Source organism: Halyomorpha halys, unplaced genomic scaffold, assembly GCF_000696795.3.
Source record: "Halyomorpha halys isolate HHAL.00 unplaced genomic scaffold, Hhal_1.1 Scaffold1.1, whole genome shotgun sequence".
Taxonomy (NCBI): Eukaryota; Metazoa; Arthropoda; class Insecta; order Hemiptera; family Pentatomidae; genus Halyomorpha; species Halyomorpha halys.
The window spans coordinates 1,237,656-1,257,871 of record NW_027115366.1 but is presented as its reverse complement, the minus strand read 5'-3'; the positions used below and the strand labels follow the sequence as shown (position 1 = coordinate 1,257,871).

General features: G+C 30.8%; 1 protein-coding gene and 1 long non-coding RNA gene across 2 annotated transcripts in view; one reads left to right on the top strand and one right to left on the bottom strand.

Moving 5' to 3' along the window:
- LOC106677580 (G1/S-specific cyclin-D2-like) overlaps nucleotides 1-11,598 on the bottom strand; it is a gene marked incomplete in the record, with an annotated part of 54,227 nt that extends 42,629 nt beyond the window's left edge. The window contains 2 exon segments of the mRNA XM_067052428.1: nucleotides 2,588-2,803; nucleotides 11,288-11,598. Of these exon segments, the coding sequence (XP_066908529.1) occupies nucleotides 2,588-2,803; nucleotides 11,288-11,488 (417 nt within the window).
- Nucleotides 1-20,216, top strand: part of LOC136797023 (uncharacterized) — a 130,563-nt gene that overhangs the window by 39,743 nt on the left and 70,604 nt on the right. The window lies entirely within an intron of this gene.

Sequence of the window (20,216 nt, the reverse complement as noted above, 5' to 3'; positions counted from 1 at the left end):
TGCAAAACAGTAGGAAGGCAAATCAAATATAAAGCATTGTAGATTTCAGTAAGACTTGTCGGACTGCTTGCTATAGATATCCCGTCTCTCCTGGCTTTAAATGCCAGCCCGTGCTCAGGAACACCCAATACATAACTAATTTCGCTTTTGGCTTCATCGGGCGATGATCAGACTTCCGATGGCAGTCCCCCGTCCTTGAACCCGCGACGCCTTTGGCATTATTCATGCCCAGACCCAGCGGACTCCTTGTTCGCGGCACGTCCTGTAATGGATTCTATCTGCTATAATTTGGTTTTGATATGATCTGATAAGGGGCCCCCCCTCTCCAACATCTGATCCGCCAGTCCTTGCCAAGGTGAGCTGCCTGCCTCCTTAGTCCACAGGGATTTTTCTTTTCTTTTTTTTTATTTATTTTATACACGACTTTTTTATTTTCAATTCGTGCTAAATTATGGCCAGTGTCCGCCTTTAAAACCACCCGCCATTCCTAGCCATTGCTTTTTCTTTGAACAGTTTCCGTCGTCGAGTTCTCGAATCCGAATTTTATACATTTCATTTTAATTTTTTTTTTAGTTTATTTAAAAGTTTTGTATTAGGTATTATTGATTGAACCCACATATGCAACCAACAAACTTTTTTTTTTACAATAATTTACTAGCCATTAATCAAATGAATGCTCATCTATATCCAATAGTAGTAACGTGTAGTTTATTTGCGAAATAAAATTTTTAAGAAAAATGGTGATTATAATCGATACTTTCAAGTAAGTAAAGAAAAAATAAATTTAGGCAGAAGATATTTGATGTATAGAGTAGATTATAGGAAGATAGTCCGGGTGCAAGAATTGTTTATATATCATTAAAATATTAAGCTTAAGTTAAGAACCTTAAAGAAACCTTCTGTACTTAAAATTATTTTTTATTTATATATAAAGATTTTTTTTTTGCATATTTGTATACTTTCTTTGCATATGTATTCTAATTTTTAGTCACTTCTTAACATTAAATAGTTTTTTTCTACTATTTAATACCTTTGTTGACTACCACACGGACTATCTTCATACAATCAAGTAAAAATAAATATACTTCTACAAGTCATTTCCAGAAATCGATAGATATCCTTATTTATATATATGTTTTATCTCTAAGAGTGTCAGTAATTTTATCTTTATATTACTCTAATTTCTACAATCGATTACCCTACCACTTATCGACTTCTCTTCGGCGCCGCGCCCAAGATATGGCCAACCCGAAATTTATCGTGTGAAGAGGACGGGCGACGATAAGTGAGTTTTTTTATTTCTTCTCCCACATCGGCTCTGCTCTATGAAAAACCCTTTATCAGCTGGTAGAGGCGTTTAAAAGGACTCGCGAATGTGGCCGCCAGGATAGCAACGGCTGCACAGAAAACAAACAAAAAAAAAATCTGGCGACATCTGCCTCTTGGCGAATTCCGAATGGGGAAGGAGCAGGATATGCCGTAACTAGTGTTTCCTTCGGCTCATAGCCAAGGCCTCGCAGGATTCGTGGTGGGTTCGAGGGCGGTCCAGATGACAAAAATTTCAATATGGCATAAATATAGTTTCTACTAACTTAGCTTAAGAAAAAATTGCATTATTACTTGAAATTTTTAACAATATTTTAATTTCATTTTATTTATTTTCCAAATAGTAATAAGATCGAGTTATTTGAACCCAGATATTTAATAAGGAACCAAACAAAACATATTTGAAATTTTGTTCAATAAGATAAATCGATATAGTTATCGATATCTAGCCAATGTAACTACTACATATAAAATTTTGTATTGGTTCCTTATGGTATTTTGCGACCGTAATTCCAAAACTTTTCAATTATCTTTCTTATGTTGAGTGAATCATTTTTACATTTATTTGTTTTTTTAATACCACCCAAACGAAATAAATAAACGCATAAATTTTCAATATTTTAGAACTTTTCTTTATCAATTAATATAGAGCTGTCAGTTAAATGCAAATTCATAAATAATAACCCATAATAAGCGATTGGAATACCCTTATTTAAACAAATTATAAATTACTCATTACGTACAAAATTACTTCAAAATATATGAGAATATTTCATAATTGAAATAAAAATTAATGAAGACACAATTGTTCTTCAATCAGATTAATCAATCCTAATTTGAGTGAATTTACATTTCGCTATTCTTATTTGGACGAAAAAGTATAATATTAAAACAAAAATACTAGTAAGAAGGAAAAAGAAAGATTAAATGTGAAGATGGTCGGGGTGCGGTCAAGAAGAAACAGAAAGTAATTATCAACTATTTATTTGCCGACGTTGAAAAGTGGGGCGAAACGTCGGCAATAATTCACCCCGCCATCTCCTTCATATTCAGTTATGGTCAATCATTCATATATATCAAGATTAAATTAATTTTACAACTAAAGAGTACAAGGAGAAAACAATAATTTTTTTCTCTTAATTATAAAGGTTTGTTGGTATTGCTAGAGTATTAAAATATTATTATTAATTTTTTAATATGAGAAAATTTATATATATTTTTCCTTGTAATCTTGAAATATGAATATAATACGAGTACTCACCGGTATGTGGTCAATACATATGCTATAGTCAGTATAGTGTACAAGAAGCCTCGCACTCAGTGGGTTAGGTTCGCGCAGCTTGGATGCCATGAGCAAGCAAACGGAGGCAGCGAGTTGGAGATGTGCTTTAGTTAAGGGAACGACCGACAGAAACCTGTCGAGGAAATTCACCGACAGTACGAACACTTCTTCAGTACACTTTTGCTCCTCGCAAACCTGGAAAAAACAAAACATAAATAACTTTATCAAATATTATACCTATTGTAGTAATGGAGCCTATTGAACCTGGAACAGTTCACACACAGAGGCAGAGCATAATAACATAGAGAGAGAAGTCTTGAAAGCCAACAAGGGTACGGCACAAAAGCTCTACTGAAATTGTTACACGGAGGCGGAAGGGATGTCGTAAGGGTTACTCATTTGTTGGCAACCGGCTGAACCCTTCTGTGTAGGGCTGGTTCACACAGGGACTTGCTCACGATCAAAAGAACATTCAGGCTACATCAAGGTTCAACAAGTCTCATTGTGGCTAACAACAGGTCTCTCCACGCTGCTTCTTAGCATTTTAAATATAAACAATCAGCCAAAACAAAATTTTAAATATTTCAAAAACCATTATATCCTACAGAATATCATTTATTTTTAATTCCAGCACTATAGAAAAAATACAAGTCATTTCGTTTTATAAGAAAACATATTCAAGAACCAGAGAATTATATGTGAGCTTAATAATAAATAGTAGAAAAAAGACACATCTTACAAAAAGAAAATATATCATTTTATATATAAGAAGATGGTCAAAAGAGAAACAAAAATAGCTGTTCAACCTTTACCTTTGAACAGCCTTGCAAAGTGGGGCGAAACGTCGGAAAATAAATAGTTGTCAACTATTTTTGTTTCTCTTTTGACCGCAACCCTGACCATCTTCTTATATATAAGTTTTTACGGTCAACTATTTATACATATATATATATTTTATATTCAACGTATTTCATAGATAGTACCGTAGACAACCGCACTTGCTTCAGGACCAAAATCCCTGTCTACGGTACTATTTTAGGAACATGGTCCATTTTAAAACTTGTTTTTGTCAGATGTACCATTATTCGAGCAAAACAGTGTTTTGTTAACCGACTTCGATACTTAGGAAGTTCATACAACTTATGGAGGGATGGGGTTGTCTAAATCTATGTTTTTTAACAACTTGGACCGCATATCCTAACGTAAGGGAATTCTGGGAAATAATCTCTCCATTCATTTGCAATTTTGATTATAATAACCTCTTTGATGTTAAACTAAAAATTTCGCAATTTGAAGTCATTGTCAAAATTCACAATTTTCATTTTTTCGAATTATTGGGGACATGCCAACCTTTTATCACTTCCATAACATCCTAATCGACCATAGAATATTGATATTCTAAGACTTTTGGTAAAAATTATGGAAATTTAATTTTTCCTATAATATATAAAGTGTGAGAGCGGGGTTACTCAGTGGTAGTGTACAAATAAATCTATGGATCCAGGTTCTAATCCAGCTGTGGAAGATTATTCAGTCACTTTAGCCGAGAGTCAACCTTGTGTTTGGTTCAGGAACCGTTCGGGGCCACCCAGCCTTATAAAGTAGATACTCTTAATTGGGGCGAAAATCTGGTGGTCGAGCGTGATTATGACCAAACACCTCCTTGCACAATCGTGTAGCAACAGTACTTCCTTACAATGTACGAACCCTTCATATTTGAATTAAAAGAACATTGTTCTATTAATGAATAACCATTTAAATTAATATAGGACAAACTTAAACTTTTTTTTTTTTTAAAATACAACATAATCGTAAGTTATATAGATGTATGCTACGACGTAGAACTTCGTGATCGTAGAATTAGGAAATCAGGTTATGAAAACTGAAACCAAAGTTATGCGGAGTCGGGATGACTCAATAGTGCGCAGTAAGGCCACCTTTCATGTGCAGATTCCGCCGAAAGGCCGCGGGTGGAATTAGTTTCTTTGGAAACAATATTCATGATAACAAATGCCATAATGTAGAAGAAAAAATGTAAAAAACACTTTCGTAACTTCAGTAAAAATTGGACGAAATACTCGCGGACGGTACGGATTATCATATGAGGACTTTCAACCTTTCCCACGTGGACAAACACGTGTAGGACACGTGTCAACAATGGAAGCAAACACAAACAATAAGTGTTAAACAAAGGGGCGCTAATACCGAACACTTGTTCTCGTGCTGTGAAATATACATAAAGAGCTGGAAACATTCCCCGCCAGTTCTTCCGTAATTGTTTCGGAATAACCGGGGGGGGGGGGAATTAAGACGCTACGAGGTAGTACTTGTGAATGAACGGCTCTTACGACACGCTTCTAACAATGCTAACTGGAAAGGTACTCTGGAATTCGTTTAAGGAAATTCTGAACTGGAGTTCATGAAATTTAATCTGGAAGGCGCGAACGGAATAGAAAGAGGTCGAAGAGAGGTTGAACAAAAATGAATTTGGTGAACTATGTTTTCACAATTTGTATTAAACTATAGCTATAACTGGTATATACATTTTAAAAATTAATTCCTTCATTGGCGATAAATTACTAAATATTTTTCCAAAAAACATGGAGAAAATTACTGGCACATAAAAAACTATCCTTTAATATCCTTTGGAGTGATTTATTCATATACTACTGTGACCTCTTTATAAGAATTCCATAAAATATAGTTAAGCGTTAACAAAAATTTTTTAATTTTTTTGTAATTTTTGAAACCCCATCTATAGCATAATAAACAAGCATATTTAATTAAAAATTTGGATGTAATTATGAGTTTTTTTTTTATGAATAAATCAAATTTTTACAGCCAAAATTTATTATTATATTATTATTGTGAACTATTATCTTATTTATTTTTTTACAAACTCAAAGGGCTAAAAATAATATTTTTAATTGAAGAATGATTTTACAAATTACCACAATTAAGGGCAATAGGTATTTGTGTATAGAGTATATATTATATAAACAGAATAAAGGTTAGAAAAAAAAATGTAAACGATAACAATAGGACTAACAAAAATAAAATAATAGTTTATATACAAAATAAAGAATTAAATTTGAATAAAAGTAGATCTGACGAACATTCACACTTATGTATTGACTTTCATCACAGTGGTACATTTCCACTAACATTATGAAAAATACATCTCACTTCAAGGAAAATTACAACTTTTTTAATTCATTTTTGACTGAACAGATTTAGCAATATAATCTACATCTTTTCAGTAAAAAATGAATTGAGATGTAATGTTCTTGAAAGAAAGAGCCGTTAATTGTACTTTTCATAACGTTAGTGAATGAAAATATAAACAACTTTAATTGAATATTAGGAATTAATAATACAAACAAAGATTAACAAGTACTTTAATTGATAAAAAGATTTATGAATTAGTCTTTTAAAAAAATATATGAATAAATAAATGATAGTGAATGAATATAAAACCGCCATTCATAAGAAAAAGTAAGATTTAAGAGAGAATTAACCCACAAGATTGTTATACATTGTAATAATGCATGCAAAAGCAATGCATTGATGATGCAAGAGCTAATCACTACAAGTAGAAATGAATGAAGTTATATAACCTCGAGGATGAATGAGCATGATCTCTACGGTTTCCGAGGAAATATCCTTCTTAAATAATCCTTATATTTAACAATAATGAGCAATATCCTGAAGAAAGATAAGACCATAAGGAATTATTGTGTAATAGGGAATTAGTATTAATATAATTGATTTAGTATTATTATTATATATATATATATATACTGAACAATAATTACTCCAGGTACAAAACAACTGTTGGAAGGGTCGGGACGTTCTTGAAGGGCCCGATTATCGAGAAACAATGGGAACGACCAAGGGCAGGGTATCTGGACGTTGTTGACTTCCCGACAATGGTCCCGGATGGATGTTCCATCAGCAACTGACAGCCTGTGGGAACATCCCCCAGTTCTTAGCCGAAGAACAAATTACCGCGAAGAACGTCGCAAATAAGGGTATAAAGAAAGACGAAGAAGGTGGAACACGAGTTTTGCATGTTGGATTCTTCTTTCTGACACAACAGTAATATATCATACATAAGAAAACTAAAAAAATAATAATAATAATAAATCATGCATTACCATTTAACAGATCTTTCGAATTGGAAGATAGTAGTCAAGGTATCAAAATAGTAGAAAAACTATTGAATGGTGACTAACGTTTCGTCCCACTTTGCAGAGCTTCTTCAGTACTAATTGAAAACAATATTAGTTGTCATTAAATAGATTTTGTATTATTTTGATACCTTTATTGACCGTCATCCGAACTACCTTCCAAGGACTTTCGAAAACATACAACAAATGGTTATTACCTCTGCAAGATTGTTATCAAACTATAGTTATAACATCTATATTTCCATAACAAGATAATCTTCGAATAAATATAGATATAACATCAAAAATATATCAAAAACAACATAATCTTTATAATAAAGTTCAGATGTTGAGATAATCTTAGACAGGCAAATCGTCCATATCCGCCCGAGAGTTTTATAGGAAAACTAATAGCCTAGATCATTTAATCATATTCAGTGAACACAGGTGTTTAACATAGTTTAGGATAGCTCGATTCGAAGATACTGGAATTCCAAATTTAATATAAGAAGTTATTAAGTTAACAAAAAAAATCTTACAATCTCACTGGCAGCGAGATATTTATCGAAGAGGAAACTATTTCAAAACTACTTAAGTGTGTTTTAAATTAAATCTCAAGTCTCCAACATAAAAAATAACGATACAAATAAAAGACTGCTCCATTGATTTTTTTTTATTATAATTAACCTAATTATAGATATTAGTATTTACATATTTTTAATTTGATGTAAAAATTAAACAATTTGCAGAATAGTATAGTTCGTATATTACTTGTTCCAGTAAATTCTTATCGGTAGAAAAATTTATAATTATATTTTCGAGAACTTGGTAATATATTAATTGAATTTTAGATTTAAACTAGTTAGTACCAATTAATAATGCAGTAACATCGAATTTAATAAAGAGAAACGTCACTATTAACATAAATTTAAATGATATAGTTATTGAAAATTTATTAATTATTAATCGTGAGAAATTTTATTCCGCTCTTAACACACGGTACTAGATTTTAAAAATTTATTTCCTTATTAATTGGACTTCAAGGTGTATGAAAAAGCTTCCAATGGATTTCCTGGAAAACATGGAGATACTGGGATTTCCCTGAATAGATACATAAAAATTTATACTGACTTGAATATATGAGGTATTCGATCGTAAAATGAAAATGAAACTTGTTTAAATTCTTTGCTAGTTATAATGTTTTAGCATAAACAAGAAGTCACTTACCGTAACTTATTATCAACACTAGTCTCTAAAGAAAAATGTTACAAGATTTGAATAATAAAGAAATAAATAATAAATAAAGAAATATTGAAAGATTCTTTCAACAATTTATGATATCACCCTTAAAAAATATGGTTATGTCAGAAAACTTCCATTTATTAAACAAAATCAGTTACCATGAACGCCCCATATTAAGATTTATAAATACTTAATCGACACAAAAAAATTAATTCAGATTATGAGTATAAGTCTGAAGATGAAAGCATGTAATTGACAAATATAAATTAAAAATTTTATTAATCAAATTAAAAGGGAAGAATGAAGTTTTACTAAATTAACTTACTGATATAATCTGTAATTTAGCCGATTAAATCACCTGAATTAACAGTTGAATTAATTATTTTTTTTAAATAATCAAAACTTGTAGATTTTATTACAAAAATTCGAAAATAGAGAAGAATGGTCAAGTTATAGAATCGTAACTAGAAATATATTCAATTATGAGTTTTGCTAAATTAACAGCTTTTTTTATCGAAATAATTAGCTGTTTAAAACACCTAAATTAAATTTATCGAAATAATCTACTATCGAAATTACAAGTTGATTAAAAATCCATATAGTTAAGTTTCTCGTTCCAAGAATCCTCGGTCAATGAAACCTCCATCGGATAGACAAGAGAGGAATCCGGGGCCGCCACAGGATATGGTTAAGTACCTTCGTCCCCAGCCTCATACATAATTCAAGCTACCCGGCTAAGGGAACAATAGTAAACCATGTATCAAATGTGAAATAAGTGTCCGTAGGTGTAATATGGGTGAAATCATGCTCATCACGGGCCCATAGATTGTCCTCTCGTCTTTCAGTTAATCGATTATAATCGTCCCGCAGTTTAACATCGAGTCGAGAGCAACAAGTAGAGTTGTGGAATGCTTCGAGGATCGGCGGCTCTTTGATGCTCATTCAAGAGAAATAAAATTAATTTATCAATGATTACACATAAGCAAAAAGAAAAAAAAAAAAAAAAGTTAAGAATGTAAAATTAATGAATGGTCTTTTCATTCATGTTTTTCCGACTCGAAATAAAGGCTAGTTATGTTTTTAATAACAAAGGAACAAAAGAGGATATTATTCGTAAATTAATGTTCGCCAAATTCCTAAGATTCCGTTCCTTTATAGTTTAAGTAACAAAGATGAATGGAAATATGGAATGTTTATAAAAAACATTTCAATTCATAAATTCTAGCGACTCATTTAATATGGTTTTATAATTGGCTTTAAATTTAAGGCAGTTATGAATGTAAAAATTAAATTAATATTTTTTCTAATGATATAAGATTTTGTATTATAAAATATTATATTCTAAATTTACTAAAGCCCAAAATGAAAGTGATAATTTCATGAATAAATTTCTGCGCCTGAACTAAATTTACATCTTATTATTAATAATTAACTAATAATTGTTATTTAGGCATTTGATGAAAATATAAATATATTCCCAAAATTTTTTAACTAGACCTCAGAGAAAAATCTAATTTTTAAACAAATTTTACCCTTACTTTCACGAATTATAAATTTAAGAATAATTTTCAAATTGTAATTGGAGTAAGCATTGAATATGGCCAATATAGTGCCGACAACGTAATATACCATAAAATAAATATTTAATTTTTTTTTTTTTAATTATATAGTTCATGATTTCTCTTTATCTTTATATTATATGACCACAGACTATAATTAATAAATACATAAATATTTAATTATATAAAGAAAGTAAATAAAAGTTTTAAGACTTAAGAGGCGAGAGATGCGGGACCAAACAGCATTCCTTCGTTGAAAGAGACAGTGGTCTGAAAGGGAATTCCAGCAGATTCGTTTTTCAATTAGGAATCTTCCAAAGTCGAAATTCTTTTACAAATTAGTTTCTCAATTATAATAAATAATATTTTATACTAAATATACATTATTTATAAGCGAAAAATATATACAATTTTTTTAAAAATTCTAAGAAAATCTGAGTGCAACAGTTATTAATAATTCGGAACAGGAAATTCTCACGGAGGGTATGCAAATTCACTCAGGCGCCAGCAAAGAAAATTAAGAATGAAATAGATAAGGAAGGCAAACACCGAGAGACCACAAGCATTCCAGGTGTTAGAAGAAAATGACGTGTAACAGATACCGGGAACTTGTCAATAAACTTCGAACAGCTGGGAGAGGTGTAATTCTCAACTGCTTAGTTAGAACAACTCGGCAATCTAAGTAATAAAAAATATACGAGAAAAAAAAAATCAAAAAATATTAAATTTATGACAGAAAAAACTATATTAAGTACAGGATTATACATAATTATTATTTACAAAGATTCCGTATTTTACTTTTAAAAAATTCCAAAAATGAAAAATATCTAAAAACTGGCCCTTACACCAGAATGGACAATTTTAAGTCACCTTAAAACTACTAAACAATTTTATATATATTTATAAAAAATTATCTTGTAAAAAAAATTTGAGAATGTTACAATAAATTCGTTAAATTTGATGCAGGTGGATAGAAATCCTTGAAATTTCAGAATAATTCATTTTTCGCGACGGAAGCTGCGAGATATCTTATCGAATATCCGGAGGGACTGAGGCAGATTTCTAGACAAGAAATTTCGGACACTGGAGTATTAAATGGAAATTGGTAAGAATAAACATAAATATAAGTAATAAATAGGAAAAAATAATATCAAATATCATTATTTTGAAATTTTGGTGTAATTTATTAGATATTCAATAAAAAGCGAACAGTTAATTTTTTTCCTGTTCCTGGAGCTGTTAGTAACATATATTACGAAATTTAAACGAACAGGATTTATGTTAACTCCGTGATCGATGTACGAATGCGAAAATATATTTTAGAAATATTATGGTCTAAAAGAAAATATGTACTTAAGGATTTCAAAAAATGATTCAATTCTAATATATAGTACGTCAGACATTTTTAAGTATTTCCATGGAAAAGAAAGAAAAAACAAGACAAAAAAATTAATGACATTCCAAAACATAGAAAACAGCTAGAACATTGTTAGGATACAACAATAGACTATTAGAAATGTCTGGACTTGAAACAATTTCACTTTCGATTTCAGAATAATTTCGGATAATAATGGAAATATTTGATGGCGAAGAGGAATTTCGCTACGGCATATTTAGCAAAATGGTGAGGTGACGTAATCGTCTTTAGAGGAAAGCAATAGATAAGAGAATAATGAAATGATTTTAATAAATATAAATCGAAAACTAACCTCTAGCATCCATTCGACGACGATCTTCCTCATGTCTGGAGTCAGCTCTGACTGGACACACTGGAAGTAGGAACTATTTGTGGTGTATAATTCTTCAGTCTTGAGTAAGTTTTCGAGAACCCTGCTGTCCCTCAGGAGTCTCGGGTCGAAGTACGCCCTGCACTCACAGGACCTCTCGCAACACAGAAGTTCTGCCGCCATACTCCTGTACCGAATATATCTTTTGTTTTAAGGAACTACTAGAACACGTAAGTCTTACGGGGTTATAATGAATGACTGTGTGAATGGTTAAGTGAGGCCTCTACTCGACTGCTGGGCCGTCTGTATGCCGGGATCAGCTGAGCGCGTCCTTTATACTCTATCCCCACCACCTCCTCTCTCCGGAGAGTGGGGGCTCGATCAGCTGTTCCCATTGGGCCCTTTGTTTACGTTTTTATTTCCCGGGCAGGGCGGGAGATGTCGAGGAGGGGAGAGTCTGGAAGCTTATGCCTTTAGCTTCAAATTGACGCCATATTACAATCCCTCTTCGAAAATGCCCGAGGTGCCTTTTTTGCCTCGCTCTTCTATCTTAAGTAGTAGAGGAGATGGAATGTCTTTATGATAGGCCGTCTTTAGTGGCCTTTCATTACCTAAATAACACTTTGTGAGGGAAAATATGTGGAAAATAACCGGCCATGGTTCTAAAAATCGATAAAATAAATCAGACGGTATAAAATCTTGAACTAACAGTAACTCTTAATACTGAAGACACGACTGAGTACTATTTATACCTTACCAAGTTATCAACAAGATAGTTTATGCTCCTTAATATTTTATAAATGGAACTTAAGTATCCTTAACTCTTCAAATATTTCATAATATCCTGTATTTACAACAAATTAACATTATTTAGTCAAATCTTCATTAGTATCTTAGGGTATTTTATCATTACTCTGTTATTTAATTTATCTTTAATTTCAGTAATATTTTATCACATTTAGTCTTTTTATTCCTCCATCTTTACACCGTTCGAATTAGACATCTCTTTTATACTCTTATATTAACTTTACTTACTTTTTACTTTAGCCTTAATGAAGTCCTACTTTTAGATCTTAAATTTAACGATTATTAAATAGTTGAATTTTTGTTCAGGAAAACAGCCTTGATAATCTCCTGATTCCCATACTTTATTCATAAATATATAATATGGTATTATAAATTGAATAAATAGCGCAAGTAATAATCAGGTTTAATTAATATACATTTTTAGTTATTGTACTCCTCGATTTTCCACCTGTATATTGTATAAGGAGTCGCTCATTTTAGTATTTGTGGGCTACTCTTTTATGTATCGAGTTCTATGTCACCTCCTACGTAATATTTTCTAGTTGCTCACACTATTAAGCTATAATCGTTACTACAAAGCACAAAAAGTATTGATTTCTTCAAAATGAACATTATGCTATAAATAAAATATTCTTATAGCTGACTTTATACATTATATATCATTTAAAACAGTAAATTTACATTAGGTGACTTTCCCTCTGTATAATGCGTATGGATTCGCTCATTATAGTATTTGTGGGCTACTCCTTTATATCTGGCGTTCCCTCCCATATAATATATTCGGTCCAATGTTTCCCTCCCCCAATATTTTATTGTTGCTCGTACCTTTAAGAATAAACATTAAATTATCAATTCAAACCTCTTCAATTCTTATGCATAACTTTAATCACACTTATGAACTACATATAACTCTTATCAGGGATGGGCAAAAATTAACTTTGGTTGAAACTAATAGATAAAGTTGCCATGGATACGGACCTTATTCATGAATGACCCATTGAAGAATAAATATCGTTTCCATGACAATTTTTGGTGTTTGTTAATATAATTTTTTCCTATCTTTGACTCTTACTACAAAGCACAAAAATTACCATCGATATCTTCACAGTAGACATTTTCCTTTAAAATAATTATTCTTATAGAGATAGTTTTATACCTTATATATCACTTAAAACATAGTATATTAACATCAGATGACTTTTACTTCGTATGTTGCGAAATAATTACCTCTGTATAGTATTTATGGGTTACTCCTACAGTTCTATGCCCCATCTTATGTAATGCTGTTATCATCTTTCATCAACTTTACACTTCTCCCATCCTAATTTTTTTTTTAATTTTCATACTAATAAGCGTAAAAACAAAAACTTAACACATACACCTGAACCATTATATATTTTACTACAAAACACAAAAATAACAACTAAATTCTTTATAATTAACAATTTTCTTTTTTTTTTAAAAAGTCATTCTCAGAGCTATTTTATTAGAAGAAACAAAAATAGAAAGAATTTGGAAAATATAATAGAACTTTATATGCAAAGATGGTGGATAAAATTATTAAAAAAGATAATATTTGAGATTTTAGAATATAATTAATTGACCCTGTGTAGAGATGAAAGGAATATGGTCCGGGTGCGGTAAAAAAAAAACTCAAATAGTAGAAATATACTAAAATAGTATATTTCTACTATTTGAGTTTTTTTTTACCGCACCCGGACCATATTCCTTTCATAATTAATTATTGTTAGTATGAAGAAAAAGTATTGTATTTTGTATCTTTGATTAACTTATGTTACTGTATATATACCAATTATAGATTGATAAGTATGCTGTGTGTTCCTCACGGTTTATTTGGGCAGCATTGCTGATTAATGCATTTCTCTTTATGTATTATTTAAAACATAAATCCCATTCATCAAAACCATTCATTAAATGACTTTTCCGTGTATAGTGTATATTGCAAAATTATTCGCTCAGTTAAGTATTTGTGGTCCCCTTCCTTTTCGTATGGACATCTATATCATACTGTTACTATTTTTATTACTACTGTTCCATACTGATATTTACTTTGTGCTCACAATATTAAAGCCAAAAAATATAATATAACCTAAAAGATCTTCAATGGTCTCATTTACACAACTTGAAACACTCTCAAGCCTTTTTAACAATGAACAATGAAGTACAAAGCACTAAACTACTCAATTATTTATAGTAAACCTTGCAAACTTCATTAAAAAAATGTAAATCCCATTCATAAAATTCATAAAATCAAGTCATACTAACTTTAATGATCGCAACCCATAAAATACAAGCATTCTTGCTTATATAACCATTCAATTGCTCTTTTATTAACTTGACTCTATTAATGAATATTAACAATTTTTCTTATGCTTAATTTGAAGTTTTTATAGATAAATAAAAGTACTAAAATAAACTATAACTTGTTTTCCATTGAAGAAGTTGAAATGACCCTTAATTTAAACATTTCAAGCACTTTCACTTTCGACCCTCTATTTGGAACTTTCATGAAACATTCTGAACCTTCACAAACTTATATTAAGCATTTGGTTATGACTTAATCGAGTTTTGAGTTTATGAAAGTGAATCTTATTATCGATTTTAATAATAATCGAAAATCTTTTCTAGAGCTACAGCCCATGAAGTGTCAGGAGTGCTGTACTTTGATTTGACCAACTGCCAGATTTTTACCCTATTAAGGGTAGCCACTTTATGAACCTGAGATCCCAGCTGGATTCGAACCCAGTCCTCGGAGTTAGTAACACAGTGCCTTACCACAGAGCTACCCACTGCTACTATTTTGTTTAAACCAATGGGATGATTATATATATGAGATATACAATGTACAATTTCTTCGTTCCGGACCATATTAACTTTTTTTTCGTTTTGCGTACTGGAGTAATGAATCTTCCAGGATAATGCCTTGACCCTTCACATAATTATTATTTTTCGCTTCGCGTTTTGAATTGTATTCTATTCTTTGCATGGGTTATACTTTAATTTTTGCTTATTATTTGGCAAGTATTATACATTTAAGTCTCAGATAATCAGTATTTTTTCTGATCTAGGATTTTTTTTTTTTGTCATCTAATATCTAAATAGTTTCCTGTAACGAGTCTTTTAAGTTTTGACTTGAAATCAGCCTTTGATCACGTGATCAGTATCGACTCAGAGGAAAATTGTTTTTAAAACTTAAAGAGACAAGTTGTTGATAATTCTATTAAGCAATAGTGCATATTTCGATATCATCATTATAAAGTATCATTCCCATGTTTCGAAATAGCTTGCTTATTTGCGTAGTGAGATGGAGGGTTCGTAGGAAATAATTTAAATCATTCAATAAAGAACACGGATTTTTATTACCTATTCGGATGTTCAGGTTCATTTGTATATTTTAAAATTTCGAATTTAGTTTCCTATTATGAAAAAATTGGAATGATTTATGGACTTATAAATCGAAATGTCTTATCTTTTCAACGTCGTGGGAAAATAAAAGGAACATATACTGTTTACCAAATTATCTAAAACCGGAATAATAAGAGTTGTTTGTTATTGTAGATCAAACTGATGATCATTTCAGGATTTCTAAAAAGATTCTCACGGCTATTACTAGAGTATGGCGAATGCAGGATTTTTCAAGTTTGGTATGACGCGATTATCTTCTTAAATGATTGATTGAAATTTTGTTTTAAAATTTTTTTTTTTTATCATTTGTTAAGGACTAAATATGTGAATTGCGAATCCTAACACAAGATAAGTTGTCAGATCAAAGCAGCTATTGTTCTGTCATTTCAATTGGTTTCAGCATTTTTTCCCAGAATACGGGAAATCAGAAACAAAGCATCACAGTTGCCGCGATGTGAAAACATTTCGCGAATCCTTTTTGTAATCCTGTTTCGGAGATGATATAATAGTCCACTGACTTTTAAGAGGCCGTCGGATGAAGATAATCCTTACAATTTTGTTGGATATTGGTTATATCCTATTTGCTTGAAAAGTATTTGTATCATTAATGATTAGAATAATATTTTGCATATAAATTATTAATCATATTTTTCAACATATGAAGGAGATTGTCGGGAGTGTGGTCTAACAGGATCAAAAAACAGTTATCAACTATTTGCCGACGTTTCGCCCACTTTGTAGGGCTTCAACAGAGCCATAGATACAAGAACACAAATGTCTTGGTAACTCTTATCTATCTGTTACTATTACCCTTTTCATTTACTATTTACAACCTTTAATTTTTCTTATTATATCTAACTTTTTTACATTTTATACCCCTGTTATTATACACTTATGTTTTTTTTTTTTTTTTTTTTTTCCTTTTTGTAACTAAAGTGCTTGTATCTTTTTTAGCCCTGACGAAGCCCTGCAACGTGGGGCGAAACGTTGGCTCAATAAAATAGTATAATTATCTACTATTTGAGTTTTTTTGACCGCACCCGGACCATATTCCATTCATCTATACACAAGGTCAATCAATAATCTTACAGTATTTTTATAAAATATTTAATTAATTATATTAAAGGTTTTATTGTTATTGTGTATATTAAGAAGAATTTTTTTTCTGAAACAGTTATTTATGTATTGAGATTATTTGTTTTTATTATATGACAGGGGAAATTTGGCCTGTCAGTAAAAGATTTTTTTTTTAATGAATTGTGATCAGTAAATAATTGAGGTTGCCTTCTTGATAATGGTATAAGGGCTAATATAAATATTGTAGAAAGATAGTTCGGATGACGGTCAATAAAGGTATCAAAATAATACAAAATCTATTTAATGACAACTAATATTGTTTTCAATTAGTACTGAAGAAGCTCTGCAAAGTGGGACTAAACGTAAGTCACCATTCAATAGTTTTTCTACTATTTTGGTACCTTGACTACTGTCTTCCAATTCGAAAGATCTGTTAAATGGTAATGCATGATTTATTATTATATTTATATTATTGTATATTATTTTATAGTATAAAACTTTACTTTCGTCCCACTCTGTAGCCCTTCTTCAGGGCTAAATGACAAAAACAAGAAACGAACATTTTAGAACTAACAGAACATTAAAGTATTTAATGTTTTTTCATTCTGATGAAGCTCTACAAACTTGGGCGAAACGTTGGTTAACAATAAATATTTTTCTTATACTATTTTGATACCTTTATTGACCAATGTACTTCATACGGTCAACTATCTTCTTCCAATTTAAATTAAACATTTTGTATTTTTCATTGTCTTCGTACTACAATATGTATTTTTTTTCCTTTCGGATAATTACTAGAATTTTTTTTTTTTTTAAATAATTTATTTATTGATATTTACAACTGTATACATATATACACATCAAGTAAATTTGCTGTAAGTGATATTATGGCATGATAAAAACATGTGGAGAATCTACCCATTGATAGAACTCCAAAAATATTTCTGAAGGAGAAGATCTCGAGGCCATCTTCTTTTCAGACGTCTAGGAGGATTATTAGGTAGTGAAGGAGAAGCTAGGTTAGTAACGAGTTGGTTTGGGTGGTTGGGAAGTTTCTTATGGAAGAATTGGTATCTGGTTCTGGCCAAATCGGCAACATGGGGCCATTGAGGTCCTGATGGATGATTTGATTTGTGACAAAGTAAGGAGCATTAAGGATTTTGGACTGTAAGGATTGGATTCGAGACTAGAAATTTAAAATAGATATTTCTATTCTGGTATATCTTGGGGTGCTGAAATTTTTGGGACAGTCTCTGCAGTTATACTCGGGTTGGGTGGTGGACCAACCTTTCATAGGTTTGTTTGACCTGTGGATTTGGCTGTCATTTTTTTCACATTTCGAGTTTGAAGTGTAGTGTGTGTCGTTGCAAGTATATATTTTTTTTAAAAATTTGAATATTCTATTCCTCATGTCATAATTGTTAATTTAATTCAAAGAAATAAAAATCTAATTTATTTAAATCTTCACGTTATTTCGTGTTTACCATTTATAGGAATATTGCACTTACTAAACAAACTGTTTTAATTTCCAACTAATTAAAAAATATAGATTTATATGACTATTAGAAGGCCTATTTGGACTAAAAGAGTTGAGCTTTGGCTCCACTAAACCTTCGAATAAAGTCGGTCATTTGTAGTTGTGTTATTATTAATTAATCATAATAATTATAATGTAAAAATGAAGTGCATTAAAATAGTAATAATAAAAGTGGGGTTAGTGGTCCTCGGAGAAAAGAATATTTTCACTGCTTTCAGGTTATCTTGGCCACGTCTTTGTTCTTCGGGAACAAAGCACTGGCGCACCCCGAGGGGAGCATGGGGGTTGTGGGCACCCTTAAAGAAAAAAAATTGAGATACTCCATCGTAAAAAATGGTAACTTAATATTAACTTTATTATTTTATCCGGAAAATTCTATCAAAAATCCATAAAACTAGTAAAAATATAATCCATTCAAAAATGTTAACTTCAAAATGTCAGATTTCACGACCGAATGCCTCAATTATTGATCATTTGGTTCTAAAGAGGTACTCGTTTGTAGTAAAAAACTATTTATTATACTCGAATTTACCAATTTTGTATTTTAGGTTACCTTTTTGACCTCTAGTAGGACTTAAATTGTATACTTCTTTTTTTTATATTATTATTGTATTTAAAAGGTTTCTGTATGGGAGAGTTTTTTTTTTTTTTTATTATTTATTTATTGCTATTTACAACTGTAGATTATAATACATTTAGTAAATCTGATCTAAGTTAAATTGGAGTGTTACAGGCGAGTAGAGAAACTAATGATATTTTACATTAGCTGGTCTCGTGGCCATGTTCTTTTCAGGCGCCTCGGAGGATTGTTAGGAATGGAAGAGGATGCAAGAATAGAAACTAAAAGGTTTGAGTGGTTAGAGAGTTTATAATGGAAGGAGTGATATCTAGATCGGTTACATAGGGAACATTAAGGTCTTTATGTATGATTTTGTTTGTGACAAATTAAGAAGCATTGAGGTTTTTACGAAGGATTTTGGATTGAAAGGATTGAATACGAGAGGAATTCGAAGGTTTAGTGGAGCCCCAAAGCTCAACTCCATATGCCCAGATTGGCCTCTTTACAGTCATGTAGATCAGTCTTTTGTAATGTGTTGGAAGTTTGTCTAGTAAGTGCTTTAATAGTCGAAATCGACGTGCAGTTTCCTGTCTTTTCAGTCTGGTGTGAGGATTCCAGGTTAATCGGGAGAGTTTTAAATTGATAATTATGAGATATAGTTGACCGTGGATGACTTATACGAGAAGATGGTTGGGGGTGCGGTCAAAATGAAACATAAATAAGCTGAAGTAACTTATTTAATCGTGCCAACGTTTTGGCTAGAATTTGTAGCCTTCATCAGGGCTAAGAACAGAACAAGATAACAACCAATGAATATAGAAAATAAAAAATTAAATATAAACAGAATGACATAAAGTAGATAATTTTACAGAATGGAATTAATAAAATAAAGTGATGGGAGAAGTGGAAAATAAAATGTATACATAGGTAATTGAATAATTAGGTAAAATAACATAATTAAGGAAATAAAATAAAAATGAAGTTATATAATGCTAAGAAATATGAATATATTACTTATTAATAATTTAAAAATTAAAAATATGGAAAGAAAAAATATGTAACCATAATAATAGAGAAAGAGGCAAAATATAAGTAAAGTTTAACAAAAGAAATGAATAGGAAAAAAAAGAAAATTTTGAAAACAACAATCACAAAAATTGATAATTTGTTGCTTATAATGACTGCTTCCAATCCACTAATAATTTTATAAATTAAATCTTTCAAAAAGAAAAAAGTTTTGCTCGTCTAAGCGTCTATTTAAGCTTAAATATATATATAGTGAATAACCGTTATTTATTATAAAGCTATTTGATAGTCAGGTTTGCGGTCAAGAAGAAAGGAAACAATTGATAAATACAGAATATTAAAGGATTATATGAATAATGAGGTGTAGATAGTTGACCGTAGATTAATGTTTGAAGAAGTTTGTCGGGGGGTGCGGTCAGCAAAGAACAACATAATTATCAGTTATCATTTTTATCATTTATGATTTAATTCAATATTTT